This window comes from Aulostomus chinensis, chromosome 21 (genome assembly GCF_037954235.1).
Source record: "Aulostomus chinensis isolate RoL2024-O1b breed Wild chromosome 21, RoL_Achi_v1.0, whole genome shotgun sequence".
NCBI classification, from domain to species: Eukaryota; Metazoa; Chordata; class Actinopteri; order Syngnathiformes; family Aulostomidae; genus Aulostomus; species Aulostomus chinensis.
The window spans coordinates 1,313,265-1,334,331 of record NC_141340.1 but is presented as its reverse complement, the minus strand read 5'-3'; the positions used below and the strand labels follow the sequence as shown (position 1 = coordinate 1,334,331).

General features: G+C 46.5%; 2 protein-coding genes across 6 annotated transcripts in view; one reads left to right on the top strand and one right to left on the bottom strand.

Annotated features, from left to right (window-relative positions):
• Window positions 1-21,067, top strand: part of LOC147241290 (sodium channel protein type 5 subunit alpha-like) — a 142,151-nt gene that overhangs the window by 102,708 nt on the left and 18,376 nt on the right. For all 4 annotated transcript variants that reach the window (XM_086191509.1, XM_086191510.1, XM_086191511.1 and 1 more), the window contains one exon: window positions 9,092-9,215. In XM_086191509.1, the coding sequence (XP_086047635.1) occupies window positions 9,092-9,215 (124 nt within the window). The remainder of the gene's footprint in view (window positions 1-9,091; window positions 9,216-21,067) is intronic.
• On the bottom strand, window positions 13,815-20,914 carry LOC147241291 (uncharacterized). 2 transcript variants are annotated; one of them, XM_086191513.1, is made up of 5 exons: window positions 20,640-20,914; window positions 20,078-20,211; window positions 19,484-19,572; window positions 17,473-17,586; window positions 13,815-14,373 (listed from the first exon to the last, which is right to left on the bottom strand). In XM_086191513.1, the coding sequence occupies exons 2-5, from the start codon at window positions 20,174-20,176 to the stop codon at window positions 14,340-14,342; spliced, it is 336 nt and encodes a 111-aa protein (XP_086047639.1). In that variant the 5' UTR covers window positions 20,177-20,211; window positions 20,640-20,914; the 3' UTR covers window positions 13,815-14,339. The 2 variants fall into 2 exon arrangements, 1 of the variants encoding a protein (XP_086047639.1); XR_015110916.1 differs by lacking the exon at window positions 17,473-17,586 and having other exon boundaries at window positions 19,484-20,211.

The following is a 21,067-nucleotide window of genomic DNA, read 5'->3' as shown; positions in this document are numbered from 1 at the left end:
GCTGGTACTCCCACGTTTGCACGATATCACAACAGTGCAGCTTTTCATTGCGTTTCGTGAAGTGGAACCAGACTTTCCCACGTCCTCCTGTCCATGATGCTGCGAAAGACGGTGGATACGGATGTGATGCTGCTGCCCCTTGTAGTCTGATTTGTCATGCAGAGTGACCCAATGTACCGCGGCGCTAAATTTCTGGAAAACCAGAAAAGGTCATGCAGGGAAATGAGAGAATCGTTGAGAAGAATTGATAACGTTGGAAGTGTACAATTCCGATGGAAATGGTTGGAATCGGTTCTGACTCAGAACTGGTTATCAATTCCTGATCCAAACACAGGAAGATGTTCCATCCATCCATCCATCGTCATCTTCCGCTTATTCCTACACATTAAGGGTCACGGGGGGGTGGAGCCTATCCCAGCAGCCTTCCCCCTGGACAGGTCACCAGTCCATGGCAGGGCCAACACATAGAGACAGACAACCATTGGCTCTCCCAGCCACGCCTACGGTCAATTTAGAGTCTGGATTAACCTGGTCCCTCTTGATGTCTTTGGACTGTGGAGGAAGCTGGAGTACCAGAGAGAACCCAGCAGGAACAGGGAGAACATGGAGACTCACCCAGAAAGACCCCGTGCTGCAGCCGGGGCTCCAACCTGGAACCTTCTTGCTGTGAGGCCTAGTGAATGCATTAGGTCAAACAAAACCCCATGAATATAATACATGTGTGTGCGTGTGTGTGCGCTGAGAAAACAAACAGAAGAGTTGTTTGGTTGTTTCCCCTCTCTCTTCTTTGTATCTAACATGAAATGACAGATTTGTGTCAAGCTCTGTGCGTGTGTGTGTGTGTGTGTTTGTGTGTGTGTGTGTGCGTGTGTGTGTGCGTGTGTGTGTGTGTGTGTGTGTGTGTGCTGACTCAGTTCATCGTCATCTTCCTCTTTAATCATGTCATGCACCTGTTTTCTCCCTCCCTCCGTGTCCCTCTATCTCAGCGGTGAGGCTCAGACCCCTGCAGGTGTCTCTGGATCCGTCTGACAGGTTACGAGTTTGTTTTTACTCAACAAAATCAGCCAGTGAACGGCCGGTAGCTGGACTGAGGACGTTTCCTCAGGTCTGACTGGCTGGAGGGATGTCCTAGGGATCAAGGTCACCAGGCTCTCTGGGGCTAAATCTCTAGAACCCCCTCCAGCCTCTACTACCCTGGTTGCTCCCACACTCATCCATCATTGGATAATATTGATCCCATGACAGTCTGACATCATCTGGTCGAGGGATGCATGGTAGTGTTAGCACATGATCACAAGATCAGTCCCTCCTTCCTGCTCGGTGTTGTTCGTGATGGAGCGACAGGCTCCTCCAAACGTTCACTCTGCTCTTCCTCTTTCACAGTTACTTTTACCTTTGTGTGGTTGTCAGCACAATGTCAAACGCACATGACGTGGTTTTCATATGGATAATATCAGATAGTGTCCACGCTAGATCTGAATGTCCTGACAGAGTTGTAAAGCCAGGAGAACTCGGCCATAGCGTTCGTCCTTCGGGGAATCCAGGGACGTCATGTGACCAAACGAGACGTAAACACAAACACGGAGGCGGTCAGCGATGTATTGTTGGTCTCACGCGGTTCTAGTGCGAGCTGATGCCGGTCTCATTGGCTACTGCAGGTCAATCACGTGGAGGCGTTGCAGATTCAAGGCGGATCTGAACAGGTGATCAGATCTCAACTGTAATCTGAAATCCCAATCCAGAAGGATTAAGATCACATCTGTAAACTGTCTCTCTGTATGATGGTGGCTGAACCACATCAGCCGGGGTTGGCGGGACAGTGAATTGGACCCTGAATCCTCCTGGCGGTGCTGTGAGGGTTCTGACATTCAGGTGTAAAGTCAGCAGGTCAATTTTCATGAAACAGAGCATGAACCCCTTTTTTGGGGGGGGGGGGGGCAATTTTTTAATACTTTTTTACAAGTTTTTTTTTTTTTTTTTACGTATTCGTGGACTTCTTATGAAATCGGCTCAGGCCCTTTAAGAAGGGGCTCAGGCCCATTTCCAGTGATAAGCTCTATTAATGTGTAAGGTTGTGGGCGGATCCTGATAGATGCTGATTCAAAAGTGAGCTCTTGACCTTAGTGCAGGTGGGTGCCCTCCCACTGCCCTCCTACTTATCTCCACTCCTCTCTCCAGTGTAATTTCTTGTTTTCCTCCTTGTCTCGGCTCCTCTTCACCTCTTTATATCTCTGTCCTCTCCCTCCAGGTCGGCTGGATGTAATTTATTTCCGGTACACAAACGGCTCCCTGTAAATAGAAGCTGTTAAGCTGCTCCAGCACTCTGTTTTAATAGAGCCTGTGTTTGGCTATGTAATGATTAAGAAGCTGACCGCGCTTTAATGGCGTCATAAATCACGGAATGTAGTTTTACTGTCTCGTAAAGCTTGAATGAGCCGGTCGAGGTGGCCATGGCGAGGTTATGTGGAAGTTAGTGGGAACTGAGCGCGCATGAAGGCAGGAAAATCGGTGGGGGAATAAGACACCAATCTAGTATTTAGTATTTCATATAATGTAACTTTCAACAATAAAGTATAAATATCCGGTGAGATTTTGAACTGGGCTGCTCTGAATTTTGCTGTGAAACCATGAATAAGTCACTTTTTTAACTTTCCAACACGCAGCCAGTTAATCCAAATGAGCTACAATGTGATTGGTCCCATCATTAAATCATGTCAGGGATGAGGTACGTTTGTAGTCCAGCAGGAAGTGATCATGTCAGGGATGAGGTACGTTTGTAGTCCAGCAGGAAGTGATCATGTCAGGGATGAGGTACGTTTGTAGTCCAGCAGGAAGTGATCATGTCAGGGATGAGGTACGTTTGTAGTCCAGCAGGAAGTGATCATGTCAGGGATGAGGTACGTTTGTAGTCCAGCAGGAAGTGATCATGTCAGGGATGAGGTACGTTTGTAGTCCAGCAGGAAGTCATCATGTCAGGGATGAGGTACGTTTGTAGTCCAGCAGGAAGTCATCATGTCAGGGATGAGGTACGTTTGTAGTCCAGCAGGAAGTGATCATGTCAGGGATGAGGTACGTTTGTAGTCCAGCAGGAAGTCATCATGTCAGGGATGAGGTACGTTTGTAGTCCAGCAGGAAGTCATCATGTCAGGGATGAGGTACGTTTGTTGTCCAGCAGGAAGTGATCATGTCAGGGATGAGGTACGTTTGTAGTCCAGCAGGAAGTGATCATGTCAGGGATGAGGTGTGTTTGTAGTCCAGCAGGAAGTGATCATGTCAGGGATGAGGTACGTTTGTAGTCCAGCAGGAAGTGATCATGTCAGGGATGAGGTGTGTTTGTAGTCCAGCAGGAAGTGATCATGTCAGGGATGAGGTACGTTTGTAGTCCAGCAGGAAGTGATCATGTCAGGGATGAGGTGTGTTTGCAGTCCAGCAGGAAGTGATCATGTCAGGGATGAGGTGTGTTTGTAGTCCAACAGGAAGTGATCATGTCAGGGATGAGGCACGTTTGCAGTCCAGCAGGAAGTGATCATGTCAGGGATGAGGTGTGTTTGTAGTCCAACAGGAAGTGATCATGTCAGGGATGAGGTACGTTTGTAGTCCAGCAGGAAGTCATCATGTCAGGGACGAGGTACGTTTGTAGTCCAACAGGAAGTGATCATGTCAGGGAAGAGGTGTGTTTGTAGTCCAACAGGAAGTGATCATGTCAGGGAAGAGGTACGTTTGTAGTCCAACATACTTCATCTTCAAGATTCACTCTATTTTTATATGCTAACACACAGAAACTCTGTTTCTCCTCAGCTTCAGGCAGGGCGTTATAGACTTTAACCTTGAACGTGAGGTTTTTATTCTCAGAATCAAGACATTATTAATGTGGTTTATTATCAGCTGTCTGAGGGCAGAGTAGTGGTCTGCAGCAGGGGATTGAACGAGGTTGGTTGACGAGGTGGGCCATGACTTCAGTTTCTGTGACGTTGACCTGGACACCGACGGACGGCCCAGGGGTCGTATCGAGGGCACGCTGCATGAGTCTGGGCTGTGTGCAAGGACAGCGCAGTCATCCAGGTATTGGAGTTCATGGATTTGACATCCGTCATGGCAGCACGGTTCTGGTGAGAGAGGTGGGGGACAGCTAGGAGGACATTAAATAAGACCGGTGCCAGTTCACGGCCTTGCTTCACTCCAGCCTTGACCTTGAATGGCTCTGATTGGATTCCCCCAGTAAGGAATCTGGCTCGCATCAAGATGGAGACAAACTTGGGTGGTACCCCAAGTTTGGAGAGAAGCTGTCTAAGGCTTTGCTGAGGTGGATGAAGGCTGTGTATGGGTCCTGGTGCTGCTGAGAGAAGGTACCCCCCAGGTCCTGCGCTGTTGTTGTTCCTCTAAAGCCCCTGAAGGCTTAGTAGCTTTCAGAGGACTGTGGTGGGCTACTGAGCATGCTCAGTCCACACTCCCACTGTCTTCACTCTGCCAGATCCTGTTCCAGTGGCAGGAGGAGGTCATCATGAGCTCCTCCTGCCTCCTGACTTGAGCTGGGCTGCCATGAGGAGGCAGAGTCGGAGTCTTGGTGGGGTGAAGCTATGTCCTGGACGCAGAAGACTCACCTAAAGCTCTGGCACCCCTGCTGGGGGGAGCAGGAGTTGCAGCGGCTGTGCCGACATGTTATATGTTGTAGAACAAAATCTTAAATTGTCTTCAGCTTGTGTTCACCACAGACCTCATTGTGTGTGTGTGTGTGTGTGTGTGTGTCTGTCTGTCTCTAGCAGGCGACCTTTGACCCCTGTCCAGTTCAGGGCCAGTCTAACAGATGTACAGGTGTCGTCTGCAGAGGCAGGTGTTGGTAAGACAGATGAGACAGCGCTGCTTTGATTTCTCTCCTCTGTTAGTCAGTGGTCAAGATCAAAACATGGCCGTGCCCTCAACGCCACAGACTGCAGCGGTGACGCTCAAAGTCAGATCTCCTCAAGAAACAGGAGTTGATAAACAGAGTAGGTTTGTACTTCTGTCAGGGCTGTAATGAAGTTGAGCGAGAAGAAAAACAACACAACACATCAAAAATAGTTACTTGTATATTTATTTAGATGTTGAGTCCAAAAATATCAATATATGACTGAAGAAGTAGCATCTCAAGTCAGTTTAGCTTAATGCAAGCAAGGGTGTGTGTTGTACTTTAGCAGTAAAATATTGTTGAATTAGATCATAAATAGATGAATGCTGTAACCAGATAAACAACATGTCATCAGGCACTGACATTAACGCCTCTCCGATCAGCGTGAATAAGAGCCGAAGCAGTTTGTAAAGGTTTGCTGCAGATAAAAACTTGTACAAAACCTGAAGTAGTTAACCTGCGCTGCTCACAGGCAGTCGGTGTCTCAGAGCTTCGCTTGTTGAAACTGACAAGGTCCTCCCAGGTTTGTTGCTAGAAGTGGGCGGAGACAATTCAATAAAGACTTCCATGGTAACCGATGATGCTGAGGATGCTTGGGCAGCAACACTTCCTGCATCTGTCTGTTCTCTGATATCTGCTTGTTGGATCCAGCCTTCACTTTGTCCTAAACGTGAGACTGAGATGTGCCACTCAACTTGGCACAGAAAGCTGAGCTCAAAGCTGAGATCTGCTCTGGCAACTGTGTGTTCTTCCAGCGAAGGAGCTTTTCTGTCTGGTAGCAGCCGTCCAGTATTATATGTGATGAAAATGTACGGTGCCATTGTCACGTGCAGTCATTATTTAGCGTTGCACAAGTTAATCTTTGTCAAATACGCTTCCGCAGCACATTCTGTGGCTCTGCTGCCAGAATGTCAGGCTGCATTTCTGCCTCCATCAGTCCTCTTTTGTTCCTCCTCGACAGATAAAATATGTTTTTATTTCTGCGTTTGTTGGCACAAAACACTCCACCGGGATGGAGTTCGTTGGCTGTGTGTTAGATATCTGGAACATGACATTGGTCACAAGCACAAACATGGAACCATGGAAAGTGGAGTATTTACAGTTGTTTAGGCTCATTAAATGTGAGAGAGATTCATTTTGTCTCACTCTTGACACCCTTCAATAAAGATATTTTTTCCTAATAGAAACACACACACACTCTCTCACTCAGAGGAATGAGAAGCAGTTGCAGGATGCGACCGTACAAATGACAGATTTGCCAGCCAAGTTACATCACCCACTAAACAGGTTAAAACCTTCCGATGTAATTCTGTTAGTGAGTCACTGCCTTGACTGTAACTGCAGCTTCTGTTCAAAATGACTAATGAATGTGTTCGTTTGCTGGCTGCTAATGTCATTAGCATCATTGTGAGCTTATGACCTCCGTCAGGGAGGTTCTGCCTGTTGGTCACCTCGGATCCTGACTTGGTGGCGGGACGGAGCTGAGCAGGACCAGGAACCTGCTTCTGTAGGGGCAGATGTGCCAAAGCTTTTGTTCAATTCTGAATTTTGGGACCTCTGAAATGAATTTGAACCTACTGGAGCAGCACCTCCACGTTCTCAACGCAACTCAACTCAGACGCCATTTAAGCTTGAGAATGCTCACAAAATTTTTGCGAAATGTTCCTAATTTGGGATTATTATCATCATCGTTAATAATGATGATTATTAATGATGACTATTATCATTAATATTAGTGGAAGTAGTTTTTGTGGTGGTCGTAATATGAGAATAGCTCTATAAATACAGAAAAACTGAATAATAAATCCCTCCCTCCCTCCATGTTCCCCCTCTCCTCCTGTTCAGGGTGGTGGGGGTGGAGCCTATCCCAGCAGCCTTCACCCTGGACAGGTCACCAGTCCATGGCAGGGCCAACACATAGAGACAGACAACCATTGGCTCTCCCAGCCACGCCTACGGTCAATTTAGAGTCTGGATTAACCTGGTCCCTCTTGATGTCTTTGGACTGTGGAGGAAGCTGGAGTACCAGAGAGAACCCAGCAGGAACAGGGAGAACATGGAGACTCACCCAGAAAGACCCCGTGCTGCAGCCGGGGCTCCACCCACAACCTTCTTGCCGGAAAGGGAACCTTTGTCTTGGTTGTGTAGGATTTTAGTTACCTTCAAAGTCCAAAGTGCTTTAAACGTCATATTTCAAAAAACAAAACACCAACGAGACAAGTTAGCATCTACAAAATGATTTTTGTGTCTTTTGGTGCTTGTTCGTTGCTGTATGCTAACATTATCTTTTAATTTTCACTCTTAATTCCAAGTTAATATTTTCTTTACTCTTTTTTCTGTGTTTCCCATGCTAATAGCATCTTTTAGGGTTCACTCATTCTTCCAAGCTGACGTTATCTTTCAGTGTTCGCTGTTTCTTCGTCTTTTGATGTTTGTTCTTATTTCAAAGCTAACATGTTGTTTTGGTGCGCGTGTTTGGTGCGACACAAATGTTATCTTTGAGCGCTTGCACTTCTAAGCTCACGTTAGCCTTTGATGTTGGCTCTTCGTTCTAAGCTCCAGTATTTTCCCTTTGCCATGTCGGGGAGTGGAAGTAGAAGCCGCATGCAAAAGAAAACTCAAGGACAGTTTGAGAGCTTGAGCTTAGTGACATTCATATAATTAAGTGCTTAAAAGCCAATAGCACTTGAGTTGCTAAAATAAATGGATAAATACTAGAATGAAAATTGCAATTTCTTATTGTGATGAAAGTAATGTGATTCCATGTGATTTATTACTCGGCAGCAGCTGAATTTGTTCCGCTGCCTGCAGCTCATCTCTGGCTGCACAATAAAAGCAGCTTATGAATAGAAATACATTTAAACGCCTCATTATGGACATCGACTGTCAGGAAGTTTTGGTCCAAGGCTGGCGTGTGTGTGTGTGGGCTTGTTTCATTGTCCAGTTTTTGTGTGAATCTCGCCACGTGTGAGTGTGTGTCAGAGATTAGGTGTGTGTTCATGTCCGCTTGGCTTCACCTGTGTGCGTGAGCGTATACAAGGCTGGCATTCGTCACAGCAGCCGGCTGCTCGCTGTTCCCCCCAGAACCTGAATGTATTCATGAGGTGTTGACTCAGGTTAGACTCAGCTCACCTGTCCACACACACACACACACACACACACACACACACACACACACACACACACACACACACACACACACACACGCTAACCCCTACTGTGTCTTTGTCCAGACTTTTAACAAAATTTGTTGAATGTCCTTCCTTATCCCTCAGCAGAACTCCATCTACCTTTGTAAGACTAAACTCCCATGATGCTTAGCAAACAGGGATCTTTGAAGTGATGGGGGGGCGAGGGCGAGCTGGGGGGATTTCCTGATGTCTGGCTTCGTCCAGATGTCAGAGTGCAAGTGAACAGACGGCAATTTTCCTGTCGGTGGGCGGGAGCGTTTGGAAGGTGAAGCCTCTGATTTCTGCGCCAGGATTCTTGCCAGTTATGTAACGTTAAATCTGACTCATTCCGCCTCAGCGCAGCCAGAATCATGCTGATGATCACACAAACGTTACTTTGTAGACGTAACAACACTCACTTCAACACTGACGCTAAAAGCAGCCTGAAGAGTAGGAATTGTTCAAATACATCACAAGAATGTGGATATTCTGTTAGCGAGAGTGGAAGAGCGCGATAGCTCAGTGCCATGAAGCGCTGTTTAAATGTTAGCAATACTTAGCCAGCATTTATTTATGAGGTACTCCCTTTTTTTGAGCAAGTGGCGTGTATGAGATCAAAATATAAAAAAGCAGAATAGTCTTCAACAAATACAATATAAAAACAACAAGGACCTTGAGAACCTTGTGTTTGAAATCAGTTTTTAAAGATTTGCATGTCGGTGGGAAGCGACAGTGACTCAGAAACGTTTGAGAGATTAGAGCTTCAGGGTTCTCATCAGATTTTTTGACAGTAACAAAAAAATTGGAATAGTGGAAGGCTCTTTTCAAGAAAAGCACAATGCAGCAGTGGAAAACGTCCTCACTCTCCAGGGTCACGTCTCCAGCAGCGGGACTCATGGTCGGTTTGGAATGAAAGCTGAGGCGTAAAGACGGTTGTCGTCTCTCTCATCAGATCTGTTGAGTTATTTGCTCATCAGTGTGATTCATTATCTAATCAGATAACTCACCATTGATTATCATCTGATGCTTTAATCAGCAGAAGGACGATATCAGCCTATCAGAGGGCAGCACGGTGGACCTGAGGAAGCCAGGAGAGGAAGAGGACGAGTACTCCGAGATGGCGGAGGAGGCCATGGACCCCGACAACTGCTTCCCGGACTGTAAGTACAAGTCCCGTCAAGTACTTGTGATCCCTGAAGAGGATTATCAGTCTACTACTACTACGACTACTTCAGCGAAGTTTAAACTTAGACAAAAACACATAATCTTGTTTTCTTATTTGATTTTCTAAGTGTTTCGTAGTCGTCTGATGTGCTCCTGAAACATTAGTTGATTATTTGACTTTAATATCGACTGATTATTCTTCCTCTTCTATCCTCGGTTCATGAGCGCTCCTAACTTTTGTGAAACATCAGGTATAGTAGAAAACTTAGGCTTAGTTAAGCTAATTAACTAGTTTGGGGTTAGTGAATAGGAGTAAGATAGTAAGATGGTGTAGCGTTGGCCTCAGTCTAATTTCTACAGGGCAAACGTGAGCGCTGACGGGGCTCTCCTTGATTTGTGTGCGGTGTTATTCTCGTCTCGGCTGTGCTGGACAGCACCGGGCCCTCTGGGCTGTCGGAGCTCCACTTTGTCCAGCCGGTAACCCTTCTCTGGCAGTGAGTCAGCCAGTTGACATTTCAGTCTCCTTTATCCTCTATCTGCTGCTTGAACTCTTCAGTTTAAAATGCTTTTGCTAAACGAGCCCAACACACCGTCACTTGCCCCGCTGCTTTCATAAGAAGATTTATGTTCCTGTACTGACTAACCCAGTTGAAAAGCTGGTTTCTTTCCTGACTCAGCCAGTTTTCAAGCTGGAACACAGACATTTGTCTTCGATACAGCTCTGCACAGCTAGCACGCTGCAACATAGGAACAATGAATATTACTGGAGTATTATGGAGCTGCAACAACAGCCGAGAGGACGGACTTATTATCTTTTATATGAGAACATTTGTTTCCGTCACTATGCAGATGACGTGCAGGTGTACGTTGACATTTACCAGGTGATTTTATTCTTCCAGGGTTGAGAAGCCTGTGAAAAATTTTGTACGCTTGTGAAAATATGCAAAGTGCCAGTGAAATTTCCCTCCACGGCTGATTTGATATCGGCACTGTGACTTTTGTCTCTTTTAAGTCAGAGAACTGCCCTCAAAATGTGGGACTATGAACCATATAAATATATAATGTGTTAAATATCACGGCAAGCATCAGTGTGTATCATCATGAAACTCTATTTAGCGCAATTGTTTTTAGACATTTGACACAATACATACTTTGCTTGTTGTAAAACTGCGTGGAGGATCTGGGTGTATGTTGATTCAAATGCCATCTAGTTGCTTTGCTTAAGGATCCCGCATGCTCCGCCCACATGCCCCAATACTTTCATAATGAGATTTATGAATGTGCACGGACTAATCCAGGTGAAAAAACACCTTGTTTCCTTCCTGACTCAGCCATTTGCTCCCAGAGCACAGAGATTTGTCTCAGCTAGCATGCCCACGGTCGCACTGACAGAGAGAGAGGATTTGGTTTTATTATTTGGCGAAAAAACACTCACGAGAGTTTGAAAGAGAAAGTACAAACTTGCACTTTCATTTTTTCATTTGATTTTGCTCATTTGACTTTCAGAGGTAAAGTGAGGGGACAGAAAGGCTCAAACGGAATCAGGCCAGCCAGCTGGAAAACCCTCTGCAAAAAACACACACAACCAAAAACCTGCAGAGACTCCATTCGTCCCACTCTGGAGGGAGACATGCCAGGCTTCCCTCCAACAAATATTTGAATTGTCAGGAATGTAGTTTATACACATTTAATTCAATATATACCCAAATTGTCCTCATAGTTTTATGTCCCCAAAGACCCTAAATACAAGAAAAGTCTTTTCTTTGTCCATCCTGCAAGAGCTGTTAAATAGATTCTAATTAACCCTTGAAAAGTGAGGTTGAGGTTTCGTTCGTGCTGCTAATGTTGACATTAGCACAAACATGACAACAAGGTCTCAGGGACTCGTCTGTCATGGTTACAGTAAAGTAGGAGGAACAGTTCATCTGCAACTGTCTCCATCCTTCTGTGCACACATTTTAGTGCACAGGAACCCTTGCGAAGCAGCTGGTCTCATGAGATCGGGCCAGAAAGCTTTTTGTCAAGCCAGAAGCTTGTGGACCAATCGGTGTCCTTCTAGGGGAAATGGGCGTGGTTTGGTGTACCTGTTTACCAGCAAAACAGGGAGAGTGTTACAGCCAGGCTGCGCTCAAGAAGAGTATTGTGCTTTTCAGGTACTCACAAGTTGGTATTGTGAGACGTTTTCCCCCCCGTCTCCAGAATGCAGGAAGAACCATCCACGTGTATTTAGCTCGAAGCTACTGGAGACTGATGGCTAACAGCAGCTGAACTCTTCAAAACGTCCGTTCACTAACTCTCCAGGTTGTCTTCAGGAAAATCCAACTGTATGATCAGTGATCCACTGACACTTGAATTTAAAAGGTACCAGCTAGAACCCGTCAGCGCTACCATAGACAGGGAACTAGCGAGTTGGTTCTACTGAACACACCAGCTGGTCACGCTCCATGCTTGTCCACAGTGACGCCACACTGGAATTGTAGCAGATGAAGACCCGGATTTTACCAGACCACCTACAATTCTACAATTCTACAATTTCATTTAGCAGACGCTTTTGTCCAAAGTGACGTACAACACAAGCAAGAATTTAGACTTAATTAAGGAAAAGTCTATAGGAAGCGCAAAAGTGCTTCAGTTGTGATTTGGTCACAGGTACTGCCATCTAGTGGCAGAAGAAGTGTCGCCCCCCCCCCCACCTTTATTTATTTATTTATTTTTTAATTTTTATATAACAGACATACAACATCACACAACCCAGTTAGTGCTACATAGTCACTAAGTGCTGGGTCTTGGACCCTCTGACTGATTCTACCCCAAAGAGGAGCAGAGTCAGGTTCAGTGCCTCGGTGCTCTCTGAACAATGACCTGGAGAGTTTGTAAACGGACGTTTTCGATAGTTGAGCTGCTGTTCGCCACCAGTCTCCGTTAGCTTCGAGCTAATATGTGCAGCGGGAGGCTGAGTCACCAACACCAAATATTTGCACAAGCACTGAAGAGCCCAGTTTTCTCTTTTTTCTCAAACAGGCTTGCTTTTAAATGTTTAGTGAAGAAGTGATGACGATCTGGTTGTCATGTTGGTGTTCAGTTGCATTTTTCTAACTCCAGTCATGTTGGCTATCGGAGAACTTTGTTCCACCTCCGTGATCCAGAGAGGAACCACACCTGCACCTGTGAGGAACTCCGGAGTGAAGCGTCTGCCAAATAGCAGATGTTGTGTGAGCTTTGATCCATTTAGAAGATTGATGCGTCCATCGTCACCGTCCCAACACGCCGCAGCATTCTGCTGAATCAGCAGGACCCTTCACAGCAGGCTGGCATTTGTCACTGGCTGGATTCAGATCAGCCGACACCAGCGGGATGAAGGAACCTCCGGAGTCGTGACAGTTGTCACCGGCACAGCAGATGCACGAGTGACAGAGGCAGAATCAGAAGACGTGACTCGAGCAGAACGAATCAAAGGAGACGGAGGAAGTCAAATTTGATTTGTAGAACTCAAATCAGTTTTCCTCAGAGGGCTTTAGTGCCTGTTACTACGGGAACGACATCCTTTCAGATCCTCGAATAGAATGAAGAGGAACTCCCAAAGAACCCTTTATAACAGGGAAAATTGAGAAACCTCCGGAAGACGCTGGGAGGACGGACGCTTCCTCTGGGGAGTCTGGGGACTTCACCTCCAGGCCAGACGTCCCTGCAGTGGTTAAACACCTGGAGCTAACAACCGGACCATAGTCCTCCTGATATTGTCAGGACTCGTCCAAGTGGACCATGGTGCGGTTCTGGTCAGGCGTGAGAGGAAACTAATAAAAAACATCAATTTAATTGGCTCACGTTTGTGTGATGATGCTGCAAGAGGGCGAGGAGAGAGGTGGAAGGCCCGGGGGAGGAGGAGGAGGAGGAGAAGGGACAGTGGAGGAGGGTTTTCTTTTTGAATTTGTGCCGGAACCTCATTAATGAGAATAAAAAGGTGATTAAACGCCAAACTGTAGTTGGTCCCATTTCTGACACCGCAGGTCGTTTTAGAAGGACAGTGAGCGTGAAGGTGTGGATGCAGGCGCTGGACCTGTGGGAGCAGAAGGTGAGCAGCTTAATAACGTCATTCACATGAAAATGCGTCTAAAAAGTAAAACAGGTCTGACTGAAATGTCCCCCTGTGGTTGGGAGCCACGCGGAGGACACAGAGGAGGTGTTGCACATGTGACGCCATCAAAGACGTGCTGGGGAACCCGCGGCTTCTCTGATGTTTGCTTACGATGTTTGAGGCGCTTGACAAAGTGACAGTGGCAAAGAAAACTGGACCAAGGACCTTCTCCCCTGAACGGCCCCGGGCCCACTGAACCGGAGGTGTGAACCTGCAGACACGTCCACCAGCCCCGTTCTCTTCTTCTTGGCAACTGACAGAACCCCTCCAACTCAGTGGAGGACACGCCTCCCTGAGTATTACATCACCAGCTGCACTGAGACAAACGCAGCATGTCAAGTCAAGTCAAGTCAGTTTTATTTCTACAGCGCCACATCACAACAAAAGTTATCTCATGACACTTTACAGGTAGAGCAGGTCCAGCACCTCCCTCCTTCAATGAACCTCCACCCAACAATTCTCCATCAGCAGCACATCCTGCAACAGCAGCCACCAGAACCTTCCTTTACCAGCAGGAAGGTGGAGCAGATCCAGGATCAGTGGGGACGGAGAGAGCAGGAGAGCAGGACAGAGACAAAGACAGAGAATGGAGGAAGACAGAGAGACAGAAGGAAAGAGAGGGACAGAGATAAAGAGGGAGAGAAAGGAGGAGAGACTCATGGACAGAGACAAAGACAGAGAATGGAGGAAGACAGAGAGACAGAAGGAAAGAGAGGGACAGAGATAAAGAGAGAGAGAAAGGAGGAGAGACTGATGGACAGAGAATGGAGGAGGACAGAGAGACAGAAGGAAAGAGAGGGACAGAGATAAAGAGGGAGAGAAAGGAGGAGAGACTCATGGACAGAGACAAAGACAGAGAATGGAGGAAGACAGAGAGACAGAAGGAAAGAGAGGGACAGAGATAAAGAGAGAGAGAAAGGAGGAGAGACTGATGGACAGACGGGGACGTGAGCAGGTGGAGCTACGGGTGGCAGCTGGAGCCTCTTCAGGTCTGGAGCCTCCTCCAGCAGCACCAGGATCTGGGATGAGGGGAGAAGAAGAGGAGTTAGTAACACGTCTGAGGACAGGAGGAGGAGAGAGAAGCCCAGTGCATCATGGGAGGTCCCAGCAGTCTGAGCCTAGAGCAGCAGATCTAAGGGCCAGCCTAAGCAGTCCTGACTATAAGCCTGATCAACAAGGAGGTCTTTAGTCTGCTCTTAAACCTAGAGAGGGGGTCTGGGTCCTGGACTGAAACTGGGAGACGGGTCCACAGAAGGGGAGCCTGCTAGCTGAAGGCTCTGGCTCCATTCTACTGTTAGAACTCTAGGAACCAGCAGGAACCCTGCATTCTGGTAGTGAAGGGTTCCAGCTGGATCATAGGGGACTAGGAGCTCTGTCAGGGATGAAGGAGCCTGATTGTTGAGGACTTTGATGGTAGAAGAAGAATTTTAAATTCTGTTCTGAATCTGACAGGGAGCCATGCAGAGAAGCAGTCCAGGAGAGACCTGGTCTCTGCTACCAGTTCTTGTCAACACGCGGGCAGCAGCGTTCTGGACCAGCTGGAGAGTCTTTAGGGACTTATTAGTCCAGCCTGGTAGGAGGGAGGTGCAGTAATCCAGCCTGGAAGTGACAAAAGCAGGGACTAGTTTTTGTGCATCCTTTTGAGCCAGGATGTGTCTGATCCTAGCGATGTTACGTAGATGGAAGAAGGCGTCCTGGAGGTTTGTTGAATGTGGGAGTTAAAGGACAGATCCTGATCGGAGAGAACTCCCAGGTTCCTACGGTGGTGCTGGGTTCCAAGGTAATGCCTTCCAAGGTACCTGTCTCATTAGATAGGGTGTCTCTAAGGTGTTTTGGGCCCAGGACAATGACTTCGGTTTTGAGTTTAATAAAGGAAATGATGGTCCTCCATGTTTCCTGTCCTTCAGACAGGCCTCCAGGATAGTCAGCTGGTTTGTTCCATGTGGATCATTGATGAGTTCAGCTGAGTGTCGTCTGCATAGCAGTGAACATTAATGGAGTGTTTCCTGATCATGTGACCTAGAGGAAGCAGGTACAGGTTGAAGAGGACTGGTCCAAGCACAGACCCTTGTGGAACACCAGAACTGACTGTAGTGGTCTCAGAGGAACCATCATTAACTAGTACCAACTGAGATGACCTAGTAAATATGACCTAAACCAGTTTAGTGTGGTTCCTTTAATACCAGTGACAGGTTCCAGTCTCTGTAGAAGGATATGGTGGTCAATGGTATCAAAGCTGCACTGAGATCTAATCAGACCAGCACAGAGACCAGTCCCTCATCTGGTACCAGTAGGAGGTCACTGGTACCTTTGACTAGTTCTGTGTCTGTGCTAGGATGAACCTGGAACCTGACTGAATTCTCCAATCAGCTGTTGCTGTGAAGAAGTCACAGAGCTGTTTAGCAGCTGCTTTCTCCAGAACCTTGGAGAGAAAAGGAAGATGTGATGTTGGTCTGTAGTTGGTAGAACTTCTGGATCCAGGCTTGTTTTTTGAGGAGGGTTTAATTCCTGCTACTTTAAAGGACTGAGGGTCGGAACCAGATACCAGCGCCACATTGATCATATCTAAGAGGGAGGGGCTAACGAGGGGAGAGAGTCTTGGAGCAGCTTAGTTGGGATGGGGTCTAGGAGACAGGTGGAGGTTCAGAGGAGGACATTATTGAACTGAGCTCATGGAGGCTGATGGGAGACAAACTATCCAAATGTGTGTCTGGTCCTCCTGCTGCCTCTAAGGTTCTGGGTTCTAGGGGCCATGTTGTCAGCTGATGGCAGCAGAAGAAGAAGTTTCTCTCTAATCAGGAGAATTTTGTCATTGAAGAAGTCCATGAACTCTTTGCTGCCCGGGGAAACAGGACTACTAGCATTTGATGTGTCCCTCTGGCGGGGGGAATGACCATGAAGTACACCCTCCGATGGTCAAGTGTGGTACTGCACGCCACTTAGCCTTCCTCACTGAGTGAATGAGTCACTCACTGTGTGGCCTTGGCTATGGCAAGTAAAGTGTGTGTGTGTGTGTGTGTGTGTGTGTGTGTGTGTGTGTGTGTATCTTGAAAGTTTTAAGGCTTAGTTTCGACGCTGCTACAGTTACATATTTTATATCATTAGAATACCATAACTATCATTATATTTGCTTTAATGCGAATTTGACAATCCAAAAATTGACATCACAAGCACACCTTTACATCCACTCTCTCTCTCTCTCTCTCTCTCTCAAACACACACACACACACACACACACATTAGCTGCCCCATTAGCCATCTAAATGCCAGCTCATTGGTTAATGTTGTGATGCTGCACGCCACTGAGAGGGGACGCCTGGGTGTGTCAGTGTGTGTTTCTGCCTCAGTGAGCAATGAAGCACCTGCAGAGGTGGTGATGGCGGCGCCGTCTCCTGCCAGACGCACTGAGATTGAAAGGTCTGGGCGTCAGTCATGGATGCTGAAGCTTCCTTGAGCCTGATGCTCACCAGCAGGACGTTCTACCCTCGCTTTCTTTGTAGTTTTACTTCCTGTTTTAGTCTTTGTTTCCTGCCCTTTCTGAGCCGTGTCTGTCATTCGTCTGTAGTTGTATGTTTTATGTCGTGTATATTTTCTGTTTGTTCTCAACAAACACATTTCATTTCTACACCCGAGTTTATGCAGAAAAGCTTCTTTTGGCCAACTCAAGGAAGTTTATTCACATTTTAGGGTTTCACCAACGTTTCCTGACAAGCGACTGAAACCAGTGCATTAAAACACGGACACACCGCTGGTGATTTTGATCTTGAAATAAAATAGAAATCAGTTCCAAATTCCACAACATCAGGGAAGTAAGATAAGATGATCCTGTATTAGTCCTAAGACTGGAGATTCACAAGGCCAGTAGAAGTACTCGTATTAGTAGTAATAGTAGTAGTTGTAGCAGTAGTAGTATAACACACTTGTAGAAAAAAAAAGGTTTTCGCTCTTAAAAATGTAGCCATTTTCAGGTACATGTGGGTCAGACATAGAATACTCCTCAAACATCCTGTTTGTCCATGTCAGTGGAGGTGGTTTCTATGGCGATGAGTTGCGTGTCTGTCATGGGTGTGTATCGGGATGCTGCTGTTGTGTCAGCGATGAGGGTCAGATTCAATCACCTGGCAGGAGATCGTTCAGCAGCGTTTTCTGAGTAGCATTCGATACTGGATCGATGGCGAGAGGCTGGAGGAGGCGTCGACCCCTCCAACAGGTGACGTGATGAGGCGTTTGAGCTGCGTTCAATAAGAGCAGGAACACCGCATTTAGACAGCTGTGTGTGTGGGGGGGGGCTGTCACACACACATTGATAATAACTTCAAGCAGCCTGTTGAGTGTTGGATTACCACTCGCGGGTTGTCATTGGATTACTCAACCGCTGCATCAGGGAAGAGCCTATTAGTCGCCATGGAAACAGAAAACTGGGTAATCAGAGCTCTAATTACAGAGGCAGACAGACACTGTAATCAGTGAAGAGCAGCGATGACGGCACTCCGGCTCCAGTTAGCACCGCTTCCATCCATCCATCCTGACATGTATTTATGGATCCATGTTCATTTCCAAAAAAGAAAGAAAAAAAACTGTTCCTTTTCAAAAATTCTCAAATAACCAGGCCAAACATGAATAGAACCATTGATAATAGGGGCCTCTGTCTTTTTTTAATTGTGTCTAAAACCATCCTGACATTATCAAATGCAAAAAAAGGGTTGAACCATTGACATCATTTATCTACAGTTCTCTGGTTGTTCCTCTAAATGGGTAGAACCTTGAAAAATGATGAGTTAAGTTTCTGTTCACCTGCTGTGTGACTGGGGTGGGCTTTAGGACCATGAACCTACCAACATGAAGCAGCTACGAATCCAACCATCCGTCATCCATCCATCCAACCATCATCCATCCATCCAACCATCCGTCATCCATCCATCCAACCATCATCCATCATCCATCCATCCAACCATCATCCAACCATCCAACCATCCATCATCCATCCATCCGTCATCCATCATCCATCCATCCGTCATCCATCCATCCATCCAACCATCCAACCATCCATCATCCATCCATCCGTCATCCATCATCCATCCATCCATCCAACCATCCAACCATCCATCATCCATCCATCCGTCATCCATCATCCATCCATCCGTCATCCATCCATCCATCCAACCATCCAACCATCCATCCATCCGTCATCCATCATCCATCCATCCATCATCCATCCATCCGTCATCCATCATCCATCATCCATCCATCCGTCATCCATCCATCATTCATCCAACCATCCATCATCCATCCATCCATCATCCATCCATCCATCATCCATCCATCCATCCAACCATCATCCATCCATCATCCATCCATCCATCATCCAACTATCCATCATCCAACTGTCCATCATCCAACCATCCATCATCCATCAAACATCCAACCATCCATCATCCATCCATCATCCAGCTATCCATCATCCATCCATCATCCATTCAACCATCCATCCATCAACCATCCATCATCCATCCAACCATTCAACCATCCATCCATCCAACCATTCAACCATCCATCATCCATTCAACCATCCATCATCCATTCAACCATCCATCCATCCAACCATTCAACCATCCATCATCCATTCATCCATCATCCATTCAACCATCCATCCAACCATTCAACCATCCATCATCCATTCAACCATCCATCCATCCAACCATCCATCATCCATTCATCCATCATCCATTCAACCATCCATCCAACCATTCAACCATCCATCCATCCAACCATTCAACCATCCATCATCCATCATCCATTCATCCATCCATCCATCCATCCAACCATTCAACCATCCATCATCCATTCATCCATCATCCATTCAACCATCCATTCATCCCTCCATCTTCCCCCTCTCCTCCTGTTGAGGGTGGTGGGGGTGGAGCCTATCCCAGCAGCCTTCCCCCTGGACAGGTCACCAGTCCATGGCAGGGCCAACACATAGAGACAGACAACCATTGGCTCTCCCAGCCACGCCTACGGTCAATTTAGAGTCTGGATTAACCTGGTCCCTCTTGATGTCTTTGGACTGTGGAGGAAGCTGGAGTACCAGAGAGAACCCAGCAGGAACAGGAGAACATGGAGACTCACCCAGAAAGACCCCGTGCTGCAGCCGGGGCTCCACCCACAACCTTCTTGATGGGGGCCACAGGGAGGACCACTGCTCCACCGGGCTGTCCCTATAAATACATTATCAAACAGTTTGACTCTCATTATTGATGAGTGTCAAGATTTGATTTTAGTGCCCTTTTGCTTATTTTCCCGGTGATGTTTGTTTGAAGTCCTCCATCATTAGCAAGGCTTTGTGAATATTCACCATATGAAAGCTAACAAATAGCCACTTTGTTGCATTCAGGTGTTATCACGTAAATAACAGTCCCCAGCACTTCTATTTACTTATTATGCTTCATTTGTAATGAAGGGTGAGACATGACTTGGACTTGCAAGGAAATACTTGAGCATCCAAATAAAGGTAAATGGGAACATAACTTCTGCAGTGCGCTACATTTTCTGTGACAGTTTAGCAATTAAAAAAACATCCTTTCTGTAGCTGAAATGTGAGAGCATGGAAACCACATCATCTGTAAAGAATTTTGTATGAATTTCTAATCTGGATCATAAATGATATCAAACGCAGGATTTGATTTCATCCAGAAAACATTTTCTCCTCTTGAATATCCTGACTTCTTCAACATGGCATGCTCCAGGGCCCGTCAGCATCGCTCCATCACTCTGAAGCTCCCAGTCTTGATGAGGAGTGAATGTCACGTTGAGCTTCTCCATCACAGACACATGGAGGGAGTCTGGAGATGCTGGCACTAATCCAAAACAAACAGGAATCACTTCAGGTTACATTTCTACAAATTAAAGCACGAAACAATGAACGCATGTGGATTTATTGGACACGTGCCTTCAGGTTTCTCTAAATCTATAGAAACTTGAATGGAATTCTGAATGGGGAAAATGATGAGTTAAGTACAGTTCTTGTTCACTTCCCTGCAGCCATGAAATAAATGAGAATATGATGTGAATGCTGCAATCTGCTGTCATCATCACTCCCATTACACACACACGCACACACACACACACACACACACACTGAGGGTTATTGTGGGAGAGTAGAAACTTACCATCTGTCTGAGTCAGTAGTTATGCAAGACAACATGCCTCTAAACACACACACACTGGCTTCAGAGAACACATGTTAGCATGCTCGAAGGCATCTGAATACAAGCGAGAAACTCACACACAAACTGGGTAGATGGAGCACTCGCTCGCCGCTGCAGGTCATCAGCCAGCAACAACAAAGCTGACACAACGTGTTCTTGTGTTTGCAGTCGTTATACCAGCGCACCCTGGAGCAAGGCACCGGTTACAAGCTGTTGAACTCAGTCAAGAGAAGAAGCTGCAGAGAGACATGAATCCACAGGGGTTCACGTCACTTGTCTTTCTTTTTTAGGAATTTAGTGCTCAGTTACATTGGAATGAAACGGAGCAGTGCAGGAATGAGTCTTTAAGCTGAACTCGTCCCATCAGCTCGTTGACGTGACCTCAACAGATCTCTGCTCACAAAAACACCTGCTCAGGTCAACATGGCGGGGGGGACTATGGTTGTAAAGCTGCTTGATGAAAATAGGATTAGAGACTCGAGAGGCCAAAGGGACTTGGAGCATG

What these genes read in the sequence shown, in the direction of transcription:
- LOC147241291 (XM_086191513.1), bottom strand. Translation starts at nt 20,176, where the DNA reads ATGGAGAAGCTCAACGTGACATTCACTCCTCATCAAGACTGGGAGCTT. An exon ending in GCAGCACGGGGTCTTTCTGG is followed by an intron (nt 17,587 to 19,483) that starts GTGAGTCTCCAT and finishes TATTGAACGCAG; the next exon opens with CTCAAACGCCTCATCACGTC. An exon ending in GCTGAACGATCTCCTGCCAG is followed by an intron (nt 14,374 to 17,472) that starts GTGATTGAATCT and finishes CCCTCATCCCAG; the next exon opens with ATCCTGGTGCTGCTGGAGGA.